We start from the raw sequence: 23,924 nt of genomic DNA, 5'->3' as shown, positions 1-23,924 counted from the left end.
CATTTTCTTTCAGGACAACTCTGAACACACACCAAAAGCAGCAATTAAATTGTTTACATCAAAGCATAACAAAAATCCCCAATCAAATTCCAGACCTAATTCCATTTTAGAGACTGTGGACTACAACATTTCTGTTTACAGACACTCATTCAAAATTTGACAAACATTTTAGTTTATAGACGCAGAAAGCTAAAAACATACATTTAAATATTTGTGTCTGTAATTGCAGCAAATGGAGGTTTTCAATTTTGCACTGTATTTCAATTAGGGGTATAACTGTAAGTGGGGCATGACCACCGCATTTCGGGAGGGGCACTTGGAGGGTGGGCATGGGGATTGCTGAAAACCACACAACATTTTACTTACACTTTATAATTATGCACTACTTTGATTTCACATAAAGTGCACATACAAATATATATATACACACACACACATTTGTGGTTGTAATATCACAAAATATGACATACTTCAAGGTTTATTAACACTTTTACAAGGCATTGCACGTGGCTGAGTGAGGACAATTATGAGAGCTGATGAATGTAAAATTCAAAAGAAATTGCTGGTTATTATCAGGACAAATCGAAGAAGCAGAGAAGAAAAGATGTCTTTCAAGACTCTATTCTATGAGGAGGGAGATGAATTTATCATATTTTTCTCCATCAGTGATTTTGTAACACCAACATGGTACAAGATGAACAATCCAATTATTGTGAGCAAGACCCTTTTTATTTCAAAAGAGCATCACATTGTATTCACAACTAAAGTCAAAGCAGCCTTGAATATTGTGTCATAACCAGGGGTTAATTACACTGTAAAAAAAGTCCGTAAAATCAACAGTAAAAATCTGTGAAATCATGACAGAAAAATTTTGTAAAGAAAAACACAATTATATTTTGTTCATTTACCAGTATAATGTTGTATAACGTAGAACAGAAAATTATTGTAAATTTTAAAATGTGAAATTGTAAATAATATTGTATTTAGTTGTAGAAAACACAAATTATGTATTGTTAATGAAAAAAGTTGGATCCTTCACAACATTTCAGCAGTGTAAAACTAACATTTACATTCTGTGATGATTAAATCCAAATGAATTGGAAGCTAGCTTACCATTTTTTTGCTAGGGAGAAGTAAGTTTGGGCTTCCCTGTTTAAGCTGTTGCCCCTGAGACCCAACTCCAGATAAGTAGAAGATGGACGGATGGATGGACAATGAAATAAATGAATAAATTAATAGATTTGGAAATTAATGTGGAATTAAGTAATTATGATTCCGCATTGTTTACTTCCAATTTTGTTCACTAGTTATCTATTTATATTCACTTGTATTTTCCCACTTCTTTAGATTGTCATTTCCTCTTTAATTCATTTACTTATTCTCTGTCAATTTTGATTGGATCATTTCTTCATATTTCACGTCTAACGTGGAGGAAACATCTGAATCAACAAGGAAGTCATGTACTTGCTTATTGGTACATGTATTTTATTTTTATTTATTATTTTTGCTAACACTGGATTTTTTACCGTCACCGTTGCCATTATAAGCTCAAAGTTCGGCTACTGCGAGAAAGACAGAGAACGCCGCTTTGTGCTCAACTTCCGGTCTGTTCTGCTCTCTGATTGGTTCGCTTACCTGGCGCCTGAAAGCTGTTTTGAACAAGTTCGTACAACGGTTCTCATCTCAGAAGAAGCTGAATTGTGCTCAAACCTTGACAAAGAAAAGAGCGCTGTTTGGACCTCGTCAGCTTTCAGCAAATGTAAGTTAAGCTTTGTTTTCTTCAAACGTAACGGTAATTTGTGTTTCTGGGGAGATTACATTTTGTTTTTAAGGCGTCATATTGCTTCTTGGAACAATATGCAGTAGAATCATTTTTTGCTACACCTGCAACACGTGTAACTTGTTGGGTAGGTTGAAATTGTTTAAACATGATTATATGTACATTTTGCTGTAAAACACTAGAATCATTGAGGGGCTATGTGTTGCATTGTAGAGTGCACAGAAACGAGCCCAGTTGTGTATTCAAATGCCTCGGCACAGAATGTAAGCGGACATTTTGTACATATGCAGCGTTTAAAACTCATTTTTACCGAGTTCACAACGTGGCTTCACAACCCGAATTAGCCAAAGTCATTGCTGCTAAATTGAAATGCACCATTTCATTGTGTGGGCACCAAAGCCAAACTGTGAAAGAAGTCGTTGCTCATTTAAAGGAGCATATAATGGAGGGGCGGCCGGTAGCATGTCCAGTAAAAGCCTGCAAAAAAGTTTTCAGCGTCAAATCATCATTCACAGCTCATATGTCCCGTAAACATAAGATAAACATAACATAACACAGCATTGGTGGGTTTACTGAAAACTTTAGTACTTCTCAGTACTTTTGTAGGTACTGTGAAATCACAAGAAAAGACTTTCTTAATGATCCAAATGCTTGTGGTCCACAGCGAACCCCTGAAGCTTACAATTTGGCAGTCCATCATCGAGAGACTGGAAGCATTCAAGACATCAAAGGTGTCAAGGTAAACTCTGACTTCAACTCACTAAAGTCTTTTCATGTTTGCCAACCTGGTCTTCCACCTTGCTTAGGCCATGACTTATTTGAGGGTGTCGTATCCTATGATCTTGCACTATACTTGAAATATTTCGTTAAAACAAAGAAATGGTTTACATATTCCCAGTTCAACCGTAGAATCAAGCAATTCAAGTACAAAGGATCAGATGCTCTCACAATGCCATGCCCTGTCAACTCTGAGGCAATCAGGCTTTCAGGTCAAGCTGTTCAAAACTGGAACTTGCTGAGATTGTTGCCAGTAATTATTGGTGACAAGATACCGGGAGAGAAGTTTGACTAAAAATTTAAGGATGTACATGAATAAAAAGTGTGAATCGGGCACGATATTTTGTTTGACACTAAGTATGACTCTCTTTAATTTGTACATAGTTGAATACATGTTATATTACGGTGATCTTGTGTTTTTACCATTATTTTGTCTGATTTTATTCCAGAAATGGCTGAGCAAACATTTTTACGTAGTGCTATCAATGAAGTGTTGCCCGATCTTGCAGAGGCTTCAAAAGACATTCTCGAGGAGACTTTACAGTCAATTGGAGTAGAAACGTATGATGACTTCCAGTTCATTGTTGAGAAAGACTTGCTGTCAGCATTAAGACCAATTCAAGCCAGAAAGGCACTTGCTGCTTGGAAATTCAGATGTAAGTAAAATTCTAGAAAATCAACCATTAAACACTGATATTCATATTCAGTTCTGATAACTTATTTTTTGTTTTGTGTTTTTGAAGGCAGGACCCCTGAAACCAGCAGGTCCTCAAGTAATGCATCACGAGATACTCCTCCATCACAGCAGTCTTTGTCCCCGCTAAGTGTGTCATCAAACTCCTACAGCAGCAACCAGACATGTGCAGCAGACTGGGTGGACACCTTTGAGATACCATGGGAAAAGTTCTCAGAAGAACTGATGCAGGCATTAGAGTGTTAAAGAGTTGATGCTCTTACTTCTCTGCTACTTCAATGAAAATGAAGAAGCAGTGTTCTTCTGTGTGGAGGACACATGCCTAGCTGAAGAAGTACAGATGGAGAATGTCTCCTTGACTCCCACTATCATTGTGTGTGGTGAGTTCATTTTTGTTTTTCCAGTTTCTTTGACCTGTTGTCTTTTTTGTTGTCTTGTCCCCTTTCTTTGCACTTTTGTCCATCTGACATTTTCTTTAATAGTTTTTTTTTTATTCCAATTATTTTCTTAAGCTTTTACTATACTAATATTATTTTTCGTACTTTTTACTTAATTTGTTATTTTTCATATAAATGTCATTGTTTTGTTGTATCAGGAGTCTAAATGTATTTGTTCTTTCTCCTTAGGTCAATCCTGCTTCCATGCCAAACGATTCATGCTGAGTGTGGATCAACAGATTGGAAACAACAACATCTCCTGTTTTATTTCTGCCCTCTGCATGATGTTTGGGAGCTATTATTGTTTTAACATACATTATCCATCGGGGCTGGCGTCTACACTGGAGTTTCTGCAGAGGTATGAGTTCTTGTTTTTTTGTTTGTTTTTTTTTAAATTGTAGGCAGTTAAATTTGACTTTTGACAACTTTTATATCTTGAATAAAATGTTTATGTCTTTGTGAAGCACATTTTGATGTAGTTTTCTGTTTGTCCTCTTTATCTTAAGGTGTTTCTTCTCAATCAACCCAGACATGGGCAGTAAGGTGGAAGAAACCCGTAAACCCAGACTGCGTGTGAACCCCCGTGTCCTCACCTTGATCCGGGAACTTGCGGATCATGAGTGGCGTGATGTTTGAGAAAGGAATAAAGTCAGTGAGTTATCAAGACAGTGTTTAATCTTAACAGAGCTGAATAGATTTCTAAATGTATGTTGCATCTCACACAGTGTCTTCTGAAGTTAAGAAAGTAGAAAAGACATATTTATATTTGTTCAGTGGCTGAATTTTGTTCCATGTCAGAAAGGGCAAATGAGAATTTCATTGAAAATATGTTTTCAATTAAAATGTTTATTTGTTTCTAAAAAAATATATTGAATTATCATTATAGATACAGTTTATATTGGGCTTCCTTGTGTTTTAAATTTGCATTTAACTGGTAAATGTTTGTTGAAATTTGATTATTTATAGATATTTGAAAATAGAATTGCTTCTAAAAAAGGAAAACTTTTGAAGCAAACAAACATTATTATTAAAATGTATACTGGAAATAGAAATTTATTGTATGTTATAATCTTCAAGCCCCCCCCTCCAAAAAAAAGGGGGTGAAAGTTGGCTCTCATACTGTTTCTGATAAAGTTAAAAACGTTGAAGAAATTTATATGTATTCAGCAGGTGCATGTGCTTCATGATGTTCAGAAAAGACAAATGAGAACTTCATTGAAAATAAATATTTCAAAGGCATGCAAGTGTATGTTTATTTTTTTAAGGTTATCATAGATACAATTTATATTGGGCTTCCTTGTGTTTTAAAGTTTCCTTTAAGTGAGAAATGTTTGTTGAAATTTCATGCTTATAGATATTTAAATATATAATTCTTAGTAAAAAGTAAAAAATTAAAGCAAATTTCAGTTTTTCAGAAAGTATTAATACAATGTTTTAAATTGACATTTTAACAGTTCTAATCCGTTATTTAAAGGTAATTTATCAGTAGGACTAAATGAAGTTTTTTTTGTACAACAAACAAAAACTGAGTAAATCTTACTGGGGAAAAAAGTGTAAAATAACAGCATTATTATGATAATTCATCAGAAAAAGTTGGTTAAAATTACTTGATAAAACTGTTTTATTACCAAAATAAACCTTTTCAAATCACAGTTAAAATTTGTGCAAAACTATGGGATAATCTGTTTATTTCACAATTTAACACTGTTATAATTACTGTTTGGTCAGTAAAACAGTTTACATGTTCACTGTGTTTTCTACAGAATTATTCTGGCAACCACAGCTGCCAGATTTTTTTTGTAAAAACAACAGAATTTTTTTTACAGTGTATGCTTCGCCTACAATACCAGAATCTCCCTGGACTACTGTTATTAGGGAATGTTTAATTAGTCTCTGTCACACATATATCTGCATCACTAGTTGTTAGCTTAGTGGGGATTAATAAGAGGAGAAGAATAAAGCCCAGAGGAAGGAGCAGTCAAAGGAAACGGGCATCTGTGATCAGGATAGTGGCTATCATCTGGAGACTTAATTTTCCTGACATTTCGTTTGGGACTTGATAATTAAATGGCCTTTCTGTTTGCAAGTTAATTCATAATATGTACAGCAAGTGTTTTTGATTAGATAAAAATGCTAAAAATATATATATATTCTTTTCAATTAGGTTATTTGTTTTAAATATTTCTTTTGCAAACAGGATTGTTTACCTACTATTGGTGACAGTGTGCACAGAATACAGATTTGTACCCTTTCAAAACTCAGGCCTCTGGGCGCACTTTAGCTTTCAGAGAATTTTTAGCTGAAGACCATGGAACTGTTTGCATTACCTCGCGCAGTGTCATGTGGACAGACTTTCCTCTGAAATGGGAAAGTGAAGGCTGGAGGTTGGGAACAGCGAGTTGAAAGGACGCCTGCTGCTCCCCCACTTGCTTCCTTGGAGGAGTAAAGAGGACCGGGGGAACCAGAGTATATGTCTGAAAGAGGAATATGGCACCTGCATGGGCCCAAAAAGGTAGATGGGCATGGGGATTAAAAAGCAAGAGGGCCTGGATGATATAGAGTGGCAGGCAAAGCATAACCAAAAAAGACATGGAAAGGACCAGAAAGCGGAGCAAATGGGATCGTTTCTCAGGAATAGTGTGGCTGAAAAGAGGCTTTTTTGGCTTACTGCACAGCAAGTCAAAGTAAATGGCCAGTAAGAACAGAAAGGGAAGGATGAAGACGGTCATTCCATGAACGTAGATGATGAACTGTGGGCTGAGGATAGCATCAGGAGCGCACACCCCCCAGTGGCTGCTGTGGATCTCTGCATAGGTGAAGTTGCTCATGTCCTCCACATAGAACTTTGACAAGAAACCTCCATATGGGAGGAACTTCCCAATTACCTCACGGTCATGAAAGTACCTTGGTACAGGAGTTGTTGTAAGAGGGGGTGAGGAGGTGGTCCAGTTGGATTTTAGCCCATGACTTTCGTTGCTGAGACCAGAGTCATCACTTCTGGAGGAGCTGAGGACATCTGAGCCTATGAACTGGGCGAAGGACGAGAGAACTGACCCCAACCAGCACAACAGGACCACACACAGAGCTCTCCGACGGGTCACCACTGAAGAGTATCTGCCAAGAAGTTATGAAAACATTAGAGTAAGTTCTGAAATTAGACTCTAGTCTATAATAAAGATATCTGGATGACTTGACTTGTGACTTGAAATAGCTCTAATGGCGTCAGTGTCAACAACTGACGTCTCAATTAATATGCAACATCCTTTAGGGGAGTGCATTGTAACTGTTCAAATAACTTGTGAAACGCAAACCATTTGGGCAAAACAAATGCTTAATTGTCCCCTAAAGAGAATTTCAGGAAGAGTTTCATTTTTGCCAATTTGTGTCATTTCCGGATCAGGGTGGACTTGCTACGAAACCATGGGGCAAATCCTCTGCAGGACAGTGCAAATCTTTGGCCATTTCTGTATGAGTTTCAGAACGACAGCACACACAGCAGCCTCTCATGCTCCAGGAAAACAATGTATATGCTTTTCTCTATGCACCATAACAGAGACAGCTTTTTCTGTCTGCTTTATATGGAGACAGGGTAGGCATTCAATTTTGCATAGAGGATTGTGGATGGCTTTGTGTGAAGGAGTGTGCTGTGTCGCCAAGTGCTGAGCAGGACAACCCAGTTGGCCGAATTGACTGAGTGAAGACTGGCATAATCCAGGATTGTGCTTGAAGGAAAGCTGGGCAGCAGAGGTGTTTTCCTTGCATGGCTTAGAGCCGATCTGCTGGAAACAACAACATCTATGCTTTTCCTGCTAATGTTTGTCCTCTGGATAACTCGATGAATTATTCACAGCTGCAAATACACGAGCAGCATGTACGCCAGGATCGTAAGGCAAAGCTGTGTTTTTGTTTATGATTTCATAAAGATGGACATTTTTTTCCCCAACCTCTTTTGTACTGTTGTATTTTGAACACTTTGACTTTGGCACATGAGGCTTACAGTGATTTAGATGTTGTTCAAGGTCATTTTGTGACTTAGTGGATGAGATGTGCATTGGCTGGTCACTCCAGGGAAAATTCAGAGCTGTGAAATTGTTCTGCATTTATGGACAATGGTTCTTACTGTGGCACACTAGAGTCTCAGACTCTTAAAAATGGCTTGGTACCCCTTTACAGACTGATGGACAATAACTGTGTTTCTCACCTGTTCAGCGCCCAGTGTGTTCAATGTCAGACAGATTTGATTTAAGTGATTTCTTGATTCTACAGGTCTGGTAGTAATCAGGGCTGAGTGTGGCTGGTGAAGTAAAACAACAGTTTCATTAGTGCCTAATTAATGATTCAACAAAAGAGGTTGGGGATATAAAAGCTGCATTTTTATTTAGTCAGACTGTATTTATTTGAGGTTTGCGTGCTTAGCTGGGTCCTCTCCAGTCTAACAATATGTTAATTTGTTATTCTGAACTGCGTTTTGCCTCTCTTGCCCAATGATCGCCAGACACAGGCACTCATTTTGAATTATTAATGACACTGTCATGTCTGTTGGATTTTAGAGTAAAGTTTCTAATCTAAATCAAATTGATACAAGAGTACATCCAAAATGTTTGTCTTCATTTGTGTTGATTTATTTTGAACAGAGTTGTTGATGTTGGTACCTAGATTTTAAGCTTTTTCACACTAAGGAGAAGCACCACGACCCACTTGTTTGCTTCTTTAATGAGAATATTTCATGTGTAACATCTGACAATATGTGTAACATATTTTCCAATTTGGAAGTTTTTTATGCTCAGTTTTGACGTGAATTCTTCCACTTATCAGACTCACCTGTCTGCCAAATGATGCTGAAGGTGGGTGTCCAGTGTGAGCAGCATTAACAGGAACATGGTAAACTGTCGGATCAGCAAAGGGCAACACACAAGCGTCATGCATGTGTAGAGACAGTGGGGAGTTCGCAGGTTGAGCAGCAGAGTTACAGGAACTCCCACTGCTCCACCCACGGCCCCCACACAGCCCAGGCACAGCCGGAGACAGGATGAAACACTTCCAGGTTGTACCCCGCCACCCCGTGCTTCCTGGTGGACATCAGCCACAGCTCTGCTGCTGCTGACTGCCATGCACAATCTCACACTGACCACAATCAGAAATAAAGAAAGACTGCACTGGCAAAGGGAGTATAGCCAAATGAACTCCATTTCTGAAAGAAAATAAACGAAAAGAGAAAAAAAGGTTATTTAAAAGTCGAAAAATAGATTAGGAAAACTTTAAGTTTAAGAAAAAGTTAAGGAAATGTTTTTATATCAGTGCTTATGCAAATGCAGCTTTGTTTACTCCTACAGTAGCTGCTGGCAGCGCCCTGAGTTCCCGCAGAGGTCTTCCACAAGAATTGCTCAAGCAGCATAGACTGTTAAAAGAACGGTCAAACACAAATAGAAAGCCAAAGGAGAGAAGGAATATAAATGAGAAAAGAGTGACAAAGAGTTGAGGAAATACCGAGGTTAAGCACACTGGGTTCATGTGCAGAATACTTAAAACATCTGGCAAGAGTGCAGGAGAAAGTATTGAAAGATGCAAGTTTGGGCTCCCAACGCAAAGAGAGTAGATTTTTTGATAGGTATTGGAGAACTGGAAGCGTGCCCGGGGAGTGAAAAGGTCAGGCTGGACCACACTTGACAGAGCTTCTCCTCTGAGGATGTGAGCTCCATGCAAACATGCAACAACAAGCACCAAGCTGTGTGGCAACACAATGCCAACACTGCCTTTTCCATTTTCCTTTCTTTCATAGTGTTGACCTTGTTTCACTTCTCCTGTGCAGTGTAGCCATTCTTTCACTTACTATCTCTCAGACACAAATAGGCCCAAACATTTAAAGTGCCTTGCAAAAGTATTCATACAATACGAAGTTCTACACAATTCGTCTCACATTTTATCAAGCTATCTTCACAAAATCTTCCATGTGTTCCACTGATATTTCATGCAGTAGACCCACATAGTTGATAAGTTGAAGGAAAAGCACACAAGGTTTTCAAAATGTTTGACAAATCAAAGTGTAATTAACTCCTTTCACTCTGATACCCCTAAATAAAACACAGTAAGTCAATTTGCCTTCAGAAGGTTAGTGAGATAGCAACCTAATGAAGTCCAAGAGACACAGTCGACATTTCAGTTGGATATTTCTAAACTAACAAGCAGCCGGAGTGGAATGGAATATAAAAGTATTTTCAGGTGTTAGACCTAAAGTCCAGACCTAAACCAACTTCAGAATCTGTGGCAAGACTTGAAAACTGCTGTTAAGAGAAGCTCTCCATTGCAATCTGACTGTGTTTAAGGTAGTTTGCAAACAATCGTGGGAAGAAATGTCAGTCTTTTGACATGAAAAGCTTGAAGATATTTGTAGCATTAGAAGGAGCAAAAGGTAATTCAGTAACATATTATACATGGGGCATGGAACAGCACATCACCCTTTTCCCATGTATAATTTTCCTTCTACTTTACAATTATGTACAAATTTCACATACAGCAGAATCCCTCAAACATGCATTAACATTTGTGGTTGTTACAGAACAAAATGTGAAAAAGTCATGAGGTGGTGTGAGTACTTTTTAGGGTGCTGCATGCACAACAGTCAATTACACCAGTTCACTTCTCCACCTCGATAAGTAATTTTCAACATTCACAATGATTGGCAGCAAGGTTTAGTACAATTTCCAAACAAATGTTAAAGAAAAATAAAATAAAAAAAAGGCAAAGTGGAGGAAAATTCAAACAGCAGATTTGCTGCCTCGTTATGCGACCTGTCTGTTCAATGTAATTAGTTTGACCTTTTCGAAACATTTGCAGTTAGACATCACTTCAATAGTAGTCATGGTTCGAATAACTCCTATATTCCACTTCATAATCACTTTATACAGTCGTCTCCTGTCTCGCCATCTGAAGTGCTTGGGCAGAATTGATTTACAGACCTAATTATTAAGGTTTAATCCTCTTTGTCTGAATTTTCAATTCAAATTGTAAGTTGGAGTCTTGGAGTGTAATTAATTGTCTGCATTCGTCCATCGATCTCTTACAATTTATGGGGTCAAACTTTTCAGCAACTGGTTAAAAAGATATAAAAAGGTCATAGTTACCCAGATGTTTGTGTGATTTCAGGAAGGCAATCAGAAGAAAAAGAAAAGGACTATTACCTGTTTAAGGCCCTGTGATGAGGCTGATACAATATACAAGGCTCTTATCTGTCTTCTTTAAGTCTAAGCTGTCTTTTTTTATTTCCCTTCCTCACGCTGCCTGCACCCTCACTGACACAATGAACCTGATTTATAAACCTCCTGCTTATCAACCCGACTTCTATCTCTCTCCTGTCTCTGCAAACATATCAATTGTGTCAATGTTGGAGCACAGCTGCCCTTTCCATCTAAGATGTGCAAAGGGCAACAGCACCTCTGCCATCCAGACAACTATGCAAATAAAGAAGCACAGGCACCACACTAAAATAAGGTGAAGCAAAGAGAAGCCATAATCACTCAATTCTCACTCTTTTTTTTCTTTCTTAGTTTGGTTCAGTTTGTGTGGGATGGTGGAGATAAGAGCTCTTAATCAGTATGCCTTTTTGTAGGTGGAATGAATGAAGAATCAAATTAAGAACACCTATGCTGTATTCGGCAAAATCTGTCACATTGAAGAGGCTAGAAAATATGTTTGTGTGTTGTAATCCTGATCAAACTTTTGAAACTCATATTTCAATTTGCTGAATTAAAAAAAAACAACAAAAAAACAAAAGAGAAAACAAATACAGTACGAAATTTATTGAAAGTGACCATAAAACTCCAAACAGGCTGTTTATCAGATAACCGGAAGTTTTGCAATGACAAAAAAAAAAAAAAAAAAGAACTAATAATGTTTAAAAAGACTCAGTTGTGAGTAGGACTGAGCTTTGTTTAAAGTGAGTGTTTCCACTGGCGGGAGCATTGCTCCATGTGAGGACGGCTTCAAGAACATCATCACTAGGTTGAAATTCTGTTAATGTAAATCTCCCCTCTCATTCGTCCCAAAAAAACTTCTATGAGTTTTTGAGGTGTTTCTTTAAGCACCTCTTTAATGGATACAGCCCCGTTTTTATTGGACAATCTTAGTGATCTAAGAGTCTAAATTTCACCTGTATCCAAATACACTTTTGAGGTTAGTGATCCTACATTTTTAATTGACTGATGAACAGCCTGTTTGAGTTTAAATGGTGTTTTCCATCATTTGACAACTTGCATATTTATCCTCTTTCTTCTTTTTGCATTATAAAACTACAAACAAAATTCAAAACATTGTAAATTCCTTAATTTCTAATTCCCCAGTCTCAAGATTTTCAGTAGTGTATTTCAAGAGGATAATTAACTGAAATCAACACTATAATTAATTCACACTTCACTTGCAGCAATCAGCCTAAACAAGAGGTAAATTTATTATAAATCACAGTAATATCCGCTTTGTAATAACTAATTAAGTAAAAGAAACACAATTATGTAAAAAAAAAAAAAGAAAGAAAGAAAAAAAAAATTATATTCTAAAACGAAGTAATGTCCAGCATAATGTAAAGAAAAACATTTGTCACAATCAAATCTCAAAAAGGTAAGCAGTCCTCTTTCACTTACTTTTCAAGCAAAATCCTCTTGGTGGATTCTAAGATTCATTTTTCATCTCCAGACTCTGCAGAGCTCCTGAAAGCAGCATGGACTGCATGAGACGTCTCACAGGACCGATCAACCAATCAGAAGTGGATTTGGAGAAATTTAAGAACTATGTCACATGAGACAGCCAAAAAAAAATGTCATTTTTATATATCTTGTTTAGACTAACAAACTAGCACTTTAGTTATAGTCCAATCTCATGACTAAGATCAATACGTAACAAATAATGATCAATTATTTTAAATGTTAAAAATATTCTAAATTACATTTATTAAAACTACTTTAACTTGTATTGACAGACATTCTGACAAAGCTTTTTGAAAATAAACATCTAGCAAGGCTATCTGCTCCTGAAATTTTCAGATCTCAGGTGTCCATTTATTTAAAACAAGGTTAATTTGATTATATCTAAATGAAGGGCATTTTTGAAAGGATTGGAGAAAAGCGTTTCTTGTAGGTTGAAAGGATAACTCGAAAGTGTTCACATGCACTATAACTCTATATAAGCACTTTAAATTATGGCAAATTAATCCATTAATCCACTGATTAATTCAGACAAATAATTTTAAAAAGCACCTTTAAAACAACAACTAAGGAATAAAGCCCGAAGCTATTGCAATTCTTTATTTATACTTTAGGAATGTTCATCTTTCATTTTAATGTAATGCAAATGATTTTTCTTGAACTGCAGAGTGAAGCCTTTAATGCTCAAAGCCCAAGTCTGTGCGCAAATTATTCTACCAACAGCACCATGCTCCAGGCAGGGGCACACTGACCTGAATCAACAAACTGCCTTTCACAAAAACACATATCCATCGTGGAAATGAGGTACAGAAATCAGAATCCTGATGGAGTCTTAAATGTAAGTACTGTTTATTTTGGAATTAGGTTCTAAAACGAGCCTTGTTGAAAAAATGTAATTTAATTTAATGAGCAGTAAAAATAACAATGAATTGTGTTTATAGACTTTCACTTTAAAGCCCTATAACGACAAGATGGAGCAACTAAATAAATAATCCCCTTTCAACTGTTTTTTTATTATTATTATTATTTGTTTATGCTCCTAACTGTGGTTGTTGACAGATTATATGTAATTGGTTTATGAAGTCAGAGATTACCGTACATAGAAATGAATTACATTTTGATGACATCTATTAAAGACTGCAACAACAATTAACAACTTTGCAACTAAACAGAAAATGAAAAACAAATTCAAATATTTAATATAAACTGCCTGGATATTATTATATTACAAACTAAAGGCTTGCAAGATGGAAAAAATAGTGTTCAACAAATAGAGGTGCACAGAATTATGAATCACAATGTCAATATGTACAGTGCCACATTTGCATGACAACCGGATGATGAGTTAATACTCTGCTTTTCTATATTTACATCTGGAAATCTTTGATTTAGCCTATTTTTCTTAGTTCAAACTGTGATTGGATGGTTAACAGTTACTTTCAAGTGTTGTAACACATTCTCATTTTAATTTCAGTCTATACTTTGACTGGGCCATTGTAGCACATCAGTATATTTTGAATTAAATACCACAATTCCACTGTAGTTCTGGCTAAGTGTTTAGTGAGCATCCATCCCAGCTTCAAGCCTTGCTGAAGAACGGAAAAGCATCTTGAAAAGCATCACCACCATGATTCACAGTGGAGGTGATGTGTTCATTTCACTATTTAGGTGAATATTGAAGATATGTTTACTCTATTTATTTCCATATCATAAACGGGATTGAACACAATAGGCATGGTAAATAAAGAAGAACAACTGTCAACTTTCCGTCTTTATGTGCCTATTTCACTTTCTGTTTTTTTTTTTCTTTTTATTTTATTAATTATATCTCAATTGTTACTTTATTTTATTTTTCGTAAACAGTTGCAACAGTTGCAAGAGGAAGCACTTAAGTCTCGCGAGAAAAAACAAGATTTGCCCGTTTCAACACGGGTGGGAAACCCCGTTCCTCCCTCTTCCCTCCGCTGTCCACAAGCGAGGTAAAGCGCTGTTTTTCTCTTATCACATTTATGTTCATAAATATCTTCAGAACTTATAAGTTTGATTTTCAGACGCACCTTACTGTGGTATAATGCCTATTTCATTTAAGTGTTTGGTCGTTGTCGTAAATAGTTGAATGTGACTCTTAGTTTTTAAGTATTTAAGAGCGCTGATTTTCAGTGTGGTGGTAGTAATGGCTGCCCCCATGCTGCCTCATTTGGCCTGCTACAGCATTTGACTATTTTATACTCTTAATATATTACGTGGTTACACTATATGGGTATCATAGCTTATTTGGTGAAGTATATTGGTTTATAAGCTTTACTGTATAGTGTTTTACGCCAACTGTGGTAGTAAGCTAACATGCGACTTTGAAGCTAACATGCCGGCTACATCTGTTGGCTTCTGTAAGTGTACTAGATCTGACTTTGTGTATAGGCAATAATGCATCTTTGTTTTAAGTTCGCTTTTTAATTAAACTCATAAATATATTTCCCACACATGTGTCTAATACTGGATAAGCACAATAAAGGGACGTGATCGGCAAATTAGCCGGTAGCTATAAAGCTAATGCACAGATACTCGTAATATTGTGCGCTTTTTGTCCCTGGTGAAATAAAATTGAATTAAATATTACAATTAAAATCACACTATTCTTGTTGTTTTCCAGCATTCACGTGAAGATGATAAAAATTAATTTCACTGCAGTTGATGGCAGCACATGGAGCTTCTTGAACTGTGTATTCTGTTGAACCTTAATGGCTTCAGAAGATTGGACATAATCATTTAATGAAACATTTGAACTAAAAACAAAGAAATAACTTATTGAGCCAACTTCAGATTATAAATCTTATGATTTTTCTGTCATTTAAAAAATATCATCCTTAAGTCAGTTATGCATCTTGAACCTACATGAAATCACTTGCTATATTGTAATTCCATTGGTTGTCAAATATGCACACTTTTGTTGACCCTAATGCAGAAATTAAGAGCAGTGGAGTTGAGGTGGAATCAAGTAGGGGTAAAGTGTTTATATATATATATATTGTTGAATATTATTCTAGATTTTATATCACACAGCCATTGCCTTGTAGCTCCATGTCTAATTCACACCCTGAAGAACATTGCTAATGCATATATTGTGTGCAGTCTAGTGTTACATGTGGATGGACCTTTGTTGTTCATAGCATTGTTTCAAATGTGATCACTAATGTACTTATGACTACTTACTATTTTCTTCTGTAGTTTGTGATATTCTCAAATTGCTTTTACATTTAATAATAGTCCTAATCGCTGTAAATAACATTTTATTGTATAGAAATGTTGATTTTTATTTTGTATGCTGTTTTTTTATTTGTGTTGAATGTATTGTCTGTGTCCTGTATTTTTGTGATACTGCTATCCGATTTCCTAATTCTTGGATAAAAGACATGCATATCTTATCCAGACTGATCTAACATTGTACTGTCATGTGTAATGCCGTGATGTTTAATCTCTTGCAGATGCCTGGTGTTACAGTGAAAGACGTCAACCAGCAGGAGTTTGTCCGTGCCCTTGCGGCTTTCCTGAAGAAGTCAGTATTATTTACCTGTTAATAAGATATGCTTATAGATTGTTACTAAATTGTATTTTGCATCTGTTTTTTATAACTTGTACAGTGTCTTTGTTCTTGTCTTCCTTCTATACTATCATTTGTGGGTTAATTTCCTCTGATTTCTTTGTATGTTTGAATTACTTGGGTTGTTGGAAACTGCTGATGTGAATTTTGAGTTGTTGGCTCCATTAAAAAGTAGATGTATCAGATTATTTGATCCTGATGTTTTTCTCCTCTCCAGGTCAGGAAAGCTGAAGGTGCCTGACTGGGTGGACCTGGTCAAGCTGGGTAAGCACAAGGAGCTTTCTCCCAGCGATGAGAACTGGTTCTACATCAGAGCTGGTAAGTCTGAATATCTTTTATGATTAAAATCATTTTCTGTACTGTAGGAGAGCAGTAATTTGCATGATTGCTTTTTATGCGGAACAACTTGACTTTTGTTTTAATTTGCCACTGCATGGGGCTAACAATACCTGATTTATTATTTTTAATCTTTCTCTGCAGCATCTACAGTTCGCCACCTGTATCTCAGAGGGGGTGCTGGTGTTGGCTCCATGACCAAGATTTATGGTGGTCGCAAGAGGAACGGTGTGTGCCCTGCCCACTACAGCGTTGGATCAAAAAATGTGGCTCGCAAGGTGCTGCAGTCTCTTGAGCTCCTCAAGATGATTGAGAAGGATCCCAATGGGTAAGTGATGTTATGCATCAGCTTCTCTTACAAAAACCTGTGAATAGGGAGTTCTATTCGGCCTTGGCTGCACCTGTCTGTATTTAACATTTTGAAGAGTTTGTGGATAAAAGGATAAGTGTTTTACGACGGGTTGTTCTGATCACTTTCAATGTGGAGTATTTATTTTTGCTTCAGGCAATATTTTAGTTCAAAGAGATGAAAGCGTAGATTATAGATCCTAAGCCTGTTTTAGGTTGCCTTAAAGTTTTGATTCCACATGATGTACAATTCTATGTAGGATGGATTTATTTTATTTTCACTTTTTGCAGTGAAAGGCACCATTTTCATCAATATATTATTGTAGCTTGGTTGACGTTATGGTGATGAGACACAGCCTCCAAATGTTTTTATTTTACAACATTTTGCTTGCTCTGCGTTGTTGACTTAGTTTCTCGGTAATTAAAGGACATTAGTCTAGTTTAAAACTTGAGCTGGTGTCTAAATGCTTAAATAACTTAAGATTACACCAAATATACTGATTAATTTTCCTCTGGAGATAATCCAGTGGATTCTCCATTTGCTGAGGTGAGACTTGGTCTCATTTTGTCAACTTGTATTTTTAACATTGAATCGACTTTCAAAAGTATTTATTCTGGCAACTAAACCAGTCCTGATGATGATTACGTTGACTTTGAAGATGCTTTTGCACTCTATGAAATTGAATTGAAAACCTCAGTATGTTATGAGCCAGACAGTTGCAAAACTAGGCTTCACAATAAGAGGAATAAATTAATAATAAAGGTTTATTTGGCTTCAAGCTTGCATATACATATTTGAATAAATATTTAATTGTTTATTGCAAATGTAGGTTTTAATTAAATGTACTAAGCCCTTGATTAAAACTGTTGGCATTTCAAACTAAAACAAAAGCCAAAAATGTCCAACAGTGTTGTTATTGTCATTCTCGGATGTGTGAAGTTTGGTGGCGAGGAAATGATTGGGTTGTTTTCAGTAGCTGGTGTCGGCCTCTTGGTTTCTGTGAATGAGCTCCTGATGATTTTCATTCACTCTGCCTCAGTATGTCGGAGCCGGGTCATGTTTTGTCACAGTGCTCCATAACTGCTGAAAAATAAAAAGACATAAAGTAAAAGGGGAAAATGACTTTTGCTTAAGATGAAATTGTGGATAAAATACTTCCAGTTTGACAGTATTTTGGACATTTAAAACTAAAGACTAATCCTGACATCAACTGACAGGAAATGCTCACATTGTGATACGTTTTTCACCCAGGCCTAGTTTGTATCTTCAAAGCTCCTTATAAATAAGCACTTGGGTTTTTTTCAGTTGTCTGCTTAATAACTGAACATTCTGTCAGTTTTTACAGTTCTCAGAAGAAGAAAAAATCTGAATTCAAAGGAAATGCTTTTTTTACTTTCCATTTCTGACTTTTGCTATATTGAGAGAGAATTCTTCAGCTTGGAACAGAGTTGCATTTTAGAGCAGCAAATGGGAACACAGATTACACATGAGCAAAACGCAGCTTGTTAACAAAACAGCCTTTGGTTAATGACTGTCTGGCTCTTGATGTTTTTTAATGAAAGCAAAACGGCTTGAAACGAGACGGTAAAAACCAACATTTTATTAATGACTCTGGAGGCAAGTGAAAACAAAATCTAGATTGGACGTCTTGGGGAAAACCCAGAATGCCTCTTCAAACATTTCTGTCCTAACAACCATTTCTCCTTTCCGTTGTGCCTTCATTGAAGCTAATGCTGCCCTCTGGAAACACTGTTGATGTTCTTTGACATAAACTGCCAGCTAACTGCCTGTTAAGCAGACACCAATTCTCATCCTTTCTCTTTGAAACTTTTTCTTTCAAAACGGTGATTAAAAACTGCTGTTTTTTTTTTTTTTTTTTTACTGCAGCACAGCAATTGAGATGTAATTACTCTGTAAAAACAAAACAATTGATTGTTGTTTGTTTTAAAGTGCACCTGAAGCATAATTGTAAATTAGCCTTTTGAGGTTTTTTGTTCCCTCCCTAGTTTTGCATCTCTTATTGGAGAATTGATCAGTAGTTTACTCGTGTCACTTGGTCTGTGGCGTATAAATAAATTCAGAGATTGATCATTCTTTTTCTTCCTGTTTAGTGGCCGAAGGCTGACCCCCCAGGGAACAAGAGACCTGGACAGAATTGCTGGCCAGGTGAGAAACAGTTTTCTGCATTAATTGTCCCGCAATTGACCAAACTCATAAAAAACAATCCAAGAACATAATTTGGTTCTTGTTTTATGCTAAAACTATAGTGATTGCATCTCTAATTTTACTTTTATAGCAGTAAAATTAATTTTTTTTAGTTTTTTCTCTAATGCATTTTACTAAGTTTCTGGGGGGAAAATACATTTAAATCAAAATCAGAGCAGGAAACGTTTTCTGTAATAATTTCTATAAAATGACCTTCACACTAGGACTCCAGCTAATGATGTCGACTAATTTATCCAAAAATGTCTTCAATTAGTCAACAGTAATTTTAATCAAGCGCAGCTGTCTGTAGGTGAGAAATGTGTCAGAACCAGTCCTTGTATAACTGGACCTTCTCATGCCTGTACCACAGTGGATACATCACCCTGATGCTTCAGCATTACCATATAAATTAAAATTAGGCCACCAGATGCCCAGAGATCCTTTTTCTTGAACTAGCTCATTTTTGTTTTGATGATCTTCAGCACATCCACCAATAGAGAGAACCTATTGGTGTAAATTTACTCCAATCAGTTGTACTGCTGTTTAGATGCTCATTCATTGTAGTTGTGCTAGTGGTTAAAACCTTGTTGTCCAAACAACTTCCTGTTTTGCATCACACTTTCTGGAGTCTTTAAAATCTGGAACATATTGAATTTGCTTTTTTTCTGTCTGGTTAACTATGAGTAAAATAATTTTCACCTGGATTAACTCAGTTAGTGAAGAATGAAAATTTGTCAAATTTATTTAAATATTGAATGGACAGATATTAGAAATCAAAAATAGTCCATTTGGAAGCGTTCTAGCCTCCTTTAGACCAGGTTTTAAAACAGGTGCTTTGGCATTTAAATTGGGCCAAATTTAGATTTCAAAACAAATTCTGCTCACTCTGCAACAAATAAAAGGTCTCATATTATGAACTGTGCTTTAAAGAATCTGCTTCTAGTGAGGGATAATGTAATCCAGATTGAACAAGAGTGGAGAATTTTAAAAGGATTGATGTGAGTTGGTCCAGATGCCAACCAAGCAGTGAAAAGCCCGTTATCACACTGCATGACCCGAGGCCAACTTCACGGTTGTGTGGTTTTATCTTTTGTGCGACATGCAGACTATAAAGCTCAACAATCGTTTAGACTCTAATGCCAAATATGTTATAAAACCAGCTATAGATGTGTAACATAGGAAGATGGATCCAGTAGGAATTCTCATTTGCTTAAAATTTGATTTGGTTATGATTTCTCCAGATGTGACCTAGCCTGTGAGAGAACAATGTGTGTTATGGGTTTGCAAGTCAGACTCATTGCTGAAATAAAAAGCTTCAATCTTGAACTTCTAAGCATTTTAATGTTATTCCAACCTCAGTTTTTTCAGTAGCTCAATTTAGTGACAAACGGAGTGAAGCGTTAAGCTTTTGAAATCATCACAAGGTTGCTGTTGTGGCTTTGATGCTGCGTCGTGTCAACGGCAGGAAGACGCCAGCCCTCTGTGTCACTTTGACATGCAAAGCTTTTCTGGAGGCGCTTGTCCTGGGGCAGATTTTCTTCTGCAGCACGTTATTAGAATCGTTGCCCTTCGTTTAAAAACAAACCCTCACAGTTGGGCCTTGTCAAAAAATCAAGAGAAGCAGCAACGTCTTGACAAGCCAAGGGTAAAAAGGGGTAAACATGAGGAGGGAATTTCATGCTTGGCGAGTTTGCCGTATGGCACCAGTTTTCTCCTTGTTTACCCATACTAATGAGCAGTATGCAGATGAGCAGACCTGAGCCGCCCCGCCTTCCTGCCTGCTGCACTAAACTTGGCAAGATGTTGGCGCGGCTCAACTTAACTCTCGTTATGTAGCTTCTAATGGCTTATTCGTCCATCGCGACTCTTCTGCTCTGTATTATAGTATTAATGTTGATATTACCCACAACTGTGACAGAACGATTTCTTTTCCAAGATCTGTTCCTCTTAAATCCTTGTGAATTGATGGCAAGTCACTCCCATGTGTTGCAGGCGCTGTTTGAAACACTATTGCAGAAACTGAAATGGGTGAAAATTAGAAGTAAAAGATGAACAAATGGGAGATTAAGCAGATGGGAAGTTTGATTAGATTGGTGTTGAAGGAGATTAAATGGTTAGCCATTTGTACCAACCATATGCCCCACTTCTCCAAACTCATACATTTGTAGTAGCAGAGAACTGAATTTAAAAATCTAATAACCTATTGTTTTCTTCTCCACAGGTTGCAGCTGCAAACAAAAAGTCTGTTTAATAAACATTTTTTTCTGCACAAAGTCAAAATTGGTGTGTGTATTATTTGAGAAAAAATGAGCCTTTTAAAATCATTCTCAGCATAGTTTTTGTTTTTTTAAGCAGTAAGCTAAGTGCATGGCATGTCATTTTTGTGATCAAACATGAACCTTCACTCAAAAGCCTAATTGTGGGTGCTGTATTCATGAAATATTTAAGAAGTGAACAGAGAGCTGCTCCTTCGCTGAGCCACTGCAGGCTCCAGAAAATGGCCAGACATGATTGTTAAAGCGCCCTCCCTTTCTGTCACATCAGAGCTCTATTGTTGCCACTGTGTTCACGTGTTGCCTTTTTTCAGCTTGTAGAGATTTGGTTGTCATCCCATGATGAGCAAATGTTTTAAAAACGATAATGGCAGATGATTAGATTTTCAGTAGCAGCTCAGTTTATCTGCAAGTAAAATATACAGGGGACCACAGTGCCACCTGGAGGTTAAAATTACACTTAATTTATTTTAACAAAAGAAATAATCTATTTGCTATGTTGGACTTGAAACTAATTTTATTTCAAATTTTCAAAAACATCTTTTATAGCAAACTTAAATCCATTTATTCATAAAACAGACATGAACATTTTAGCAGTAGAAAAGTTTTTATTTTTATATATATATATATATATATTATATCATTGCAATGTTTCCTTTTTGTTTTGGTTGAGCCATTGTCTGGGTTTGCTTAAGCGTCTGTCTGCACTGCTAATTAAAGCTTATTGAGACGAGACACCAGACGCTTAATTTAGCTGAGTGTCTACGATCCTGTAGAGGGTGCCAAAGCCTGCAGAATATGAATCATCTTGGACAGAGATGCCTCCATTTTCTTTTTAATTATAAAAGCTGTTACTCTTGAACCACATTTTTATGCAGTGGTTATTTATAAGGCTTTTTAAAAATTTGGAAACCAAAACTGGATTAAAAGTATAAAAGCTGTCAAGATTGGCTGAATATAATGGAAATGAACTGCAGCAGCTTCAAGGGGTGTGGGAAATGCACAAAGTACAGATGAATGTCAGCAAAAAGGTTGGTTTGGAAATTAAACTTACAGGAAATGAATTACTCTTGGTGCTCTATTTAGTTTGTTTGTGACTTGCAGCTATTTTAAAGTCGACTCAAATTTGAATAGAATTAGAATTTTAATGCTGAAAATTTAGCCAACTGAATACAACATCCTTGTATTATAGCGTATACACACATCTTGGTTGGGGCTTTTTCATGAATTACATTAATGTGAAGAGGCATAAAGCAGCTTTTAGTTCATTGCATTGTTTTCTGACGGGTCTCCTTCACAATACTACATTGATTCTCTATTGGCTTCAGGTCTGGCAGTTTGCTAGTCCATCAAGCTTGGTGATAACAGCCATCTGCAACTCTTGGATGTCTCTAAGCCTGAACTAAATAATTAGGCAATTGATTGAACTCTGGAGAACTTGCCTGCATACTATGGAGGTAGTTTAGCCATTTGATTCAGGTGTGTTGAACCAGGGATGCATAGAAAAGTTGCAGGACAGCAGCCCCAGGTTCACACTGGTTGTGTGTCAAGGTTTCAATTATTTTGAAACCTTGACACAAAGTGTTTTTCCTTCCTCTCAATTTTTAGCTAATATTATTGGATAAAGCTTAAACATTTTTAAAGTAGTGAGCTTTAAAAAATAAACAGCCGAAATGCATCACTTGGTAATGAAAGCAAATCCTTGAAAACCCATTTCAATGTTTGAATTTAATTAGAATAACCAGGGTGAAGGTTGTTAAATTAGCATTTGGCATGTATTTATCATCACTAATCTTCCTCATCTGGACTTGAAGACGGAGTTGTAAAGCGCTAGTTTGCATGTGTATGTGGACGTAATGATCTTACAAACGGCTTATTTAGTTAATTTGAGTGAATTTTGGAGGATCTGTACTGTGAAGCTCAGCCCTCTGCTCACTCCGTCTGCAAAGCCAGTATTTTCTGACTCCTGTGTTTGGAAGATATTTTATTTGTTGACAGTAAGCCTCACTGTGTTTCCCAGTCTGTCAACTTCTCTATCAATGTGTGTACAGTACACAGTGCATTGTGTGCCGTCCTGCTGGACTGAGTGTACAGCTGTCTTTTTTTATTTTTTTCCCCCTATATCAGTCATAACAGTCTCCAATTATTCTGCACTTCTCTGAGAATACATTGTAGTCTTTTCATGCTGCTATCCGAGCTCCCTCATCCTTCAATCTTCCCTTCTTTCGGGCCTCTGTCCGCCCACTCCCTGCTGTTTTTATTTGGAGAACAGCTGTTTCTAAACACCTGAACCCATCATTGCTTCCTACCTTGTCCATTCCCCCTCCTCTGGTTCTCGCTCCCCTGCCCCCCCCATCCTGATTGTGCTTTTTTTTCCCTTCTACCCTGTAATTTAGAGGAGAGAAGAAGCAACATGTCCTTGAGTGGAAGATAGAAATGTGTGGAATCTCGACACACTTATTTCTGTTTGCTCCACACTGTCCATGGATGTGGCTGTAGATTTTATCTATATATAGGGAGAGTATATTCCTTCTTTCCAGGCAATTTCCTTTGCAGTCAGTCAACTTGTTTGTGCACCATTTGTCATTATCAGCAGGCTTCGCTGCTGCTGAGCAATTACCACATTTAACAAATGCACACTCAAGTGGTTAGTCGGGGCCCTGCGCTGGTATGGGGGTGGCTGCACCTTCTCGCTCGCCCTCTCTCCCTCTCTCAGCCAGGTCTCTGGCAGCCGGGAGCCTGATCACTCCGGGAATGGATGCAGACCTGCCTCTCACCTCCT

General features: G+C 37.0%; 2 protein-coding genes and 1 long non-coding RNA gene across 4 annotated transcripts; 2 read left to right on the top strand and 1 right to left on the bottom strand.

Annotated features, from left to right (window-relative positions):
- The first annotated feature begins 1,017 nt into the window (after positions 1-1,017).
- LOC145547614 (uncharacterized) lies at positions 1,018-4,927 on the top strand. 2 transcript variants are annotated; one of them, XR_014083905.1, is made up of 5 exons: positions 1,018-2,519; positions 3,007-3,213; positions 3,301-3,631; positions 3,878-4,046; positions 4,195-4,927. It is a non-coding gene; the product is annotated as an uncharacterized LOC145547614 (long non-coding RNA). The 2 variants fall into 2 exon arrangements; XR_014083906.1 differs by lacking the exon at positions 4,195-4,927 and having other exon boundaries at positions 1,018-1,759; positions 2,445-2,519; positions 3,301-3,884.
- Positions 4,928-5,522: 595 nt separating this feature from the next.
- On the bottom strand, positions 5,523-10,658 carry LOC145547613 (uncharacterized). Its single transcript, XM_081597313.1, has 2 exons — positions 8,510-10,658; positions 5,523-6,802 (listed from the first exon to the last, which is right to left on the bottom strand). Exons 1-2 carry the CDS (start codon positions 8,875-8,877, stop codon positions 5,947-5,949), a joined length of 1,224 nt encoding a protein of 407 aa, XP_081453439.1. The 5' UTR covers positions 8,878-10,658; the 3' UTR covers positions 5,523-5,946.
- Positions 10,659-14,278: 3,620 nt separating this feature from the next.
- rps19 (ribosomal protein S19) lies at positions 14,279-21,149 on the top strand. Its single transcript, XM_008431159.3, has 6 exons — positions 14,279-14,360; positions 15,864-15,934; positions 16,197-16,297; positions 16,460-16,643; positions 18,776-18,830; positions 21,091-21,149. The coding sequence occupies exons 2-6, from the start codon at positions 15,864-15,866 to the stop codon at positions 21,118-21,120; spliced, it is 441 nt and encodes a 146-aa protein (XP_008429381.1). The 5' UTR covers positions 14,279-14,360; the 3' UTR covers positions 21,121-21,149.
- The last annotated feature ends 2,775 nt before the right edge of the window (positions 21,150-23,924 follow it).

Source organism: Poecilia reticulata, chromosome 16 (genome assembly GCF_904066995.2).
Source record: "Poecilia reticulata chromosome 16, P_reticulata-male-v2, whole genome shotgun sequence".
Lineage (NCBI taxonomy): Eukaryota > Metazoa > Chordata > Actinopteri > Cyprinodontiformes > Poeciliidae > Poecilia > Poecilia reticulata.
The sequence above is the reverse complement of the archived record's forward strand: the minus strand, read 5'-3'. Positions and strand labels throughout refer to the sequence as shown.

What these genes read in the sequence shown, in the direction of transcription:
- LOC145547613 (XM_081597313.1), bottom strand. Translation starts at nt 8,877, where the DNA reads ATGGAGTTCATTTGGCTATACTCCCTTTGCCAGTGCAGTCTTTCTTTA. An exon ending in CAGCATCATTTGGCAGACAG is followed by an intron (nt 6,803 to 8,509) that starts GTGAGTCTGATA and finishes ACTTCTTGGCAG; the next exon opens with ATACTCTTCAGTGGTGACCC.
- rps19 (XM_008431159.3), top strand. Translation starts at nt 15,864, where the DNA reads ATGCCTGGTGTTACAGTGAAAGACGTCAACCAGCAGGAGTTTGTCCGT. An exon ending in CTGGTTCTACATCAGAGCTG is followed by an intron (nt 16,298 to 16,459) that starts GTAAGTCTGAAT and finishes CTTTCTCTGCAG; the next exon opens with CATCTACAGTTCGCCACCTG. An exon ending in ATTGAGAAGGATCCCAATGG is followed by an intron (nt 16,644 to 18,775) that starts GTAAGTGATGTT and finishes CTTCCTGTTTAG; the next exon opens with TGGCCGAAGGCTGACCCCCC.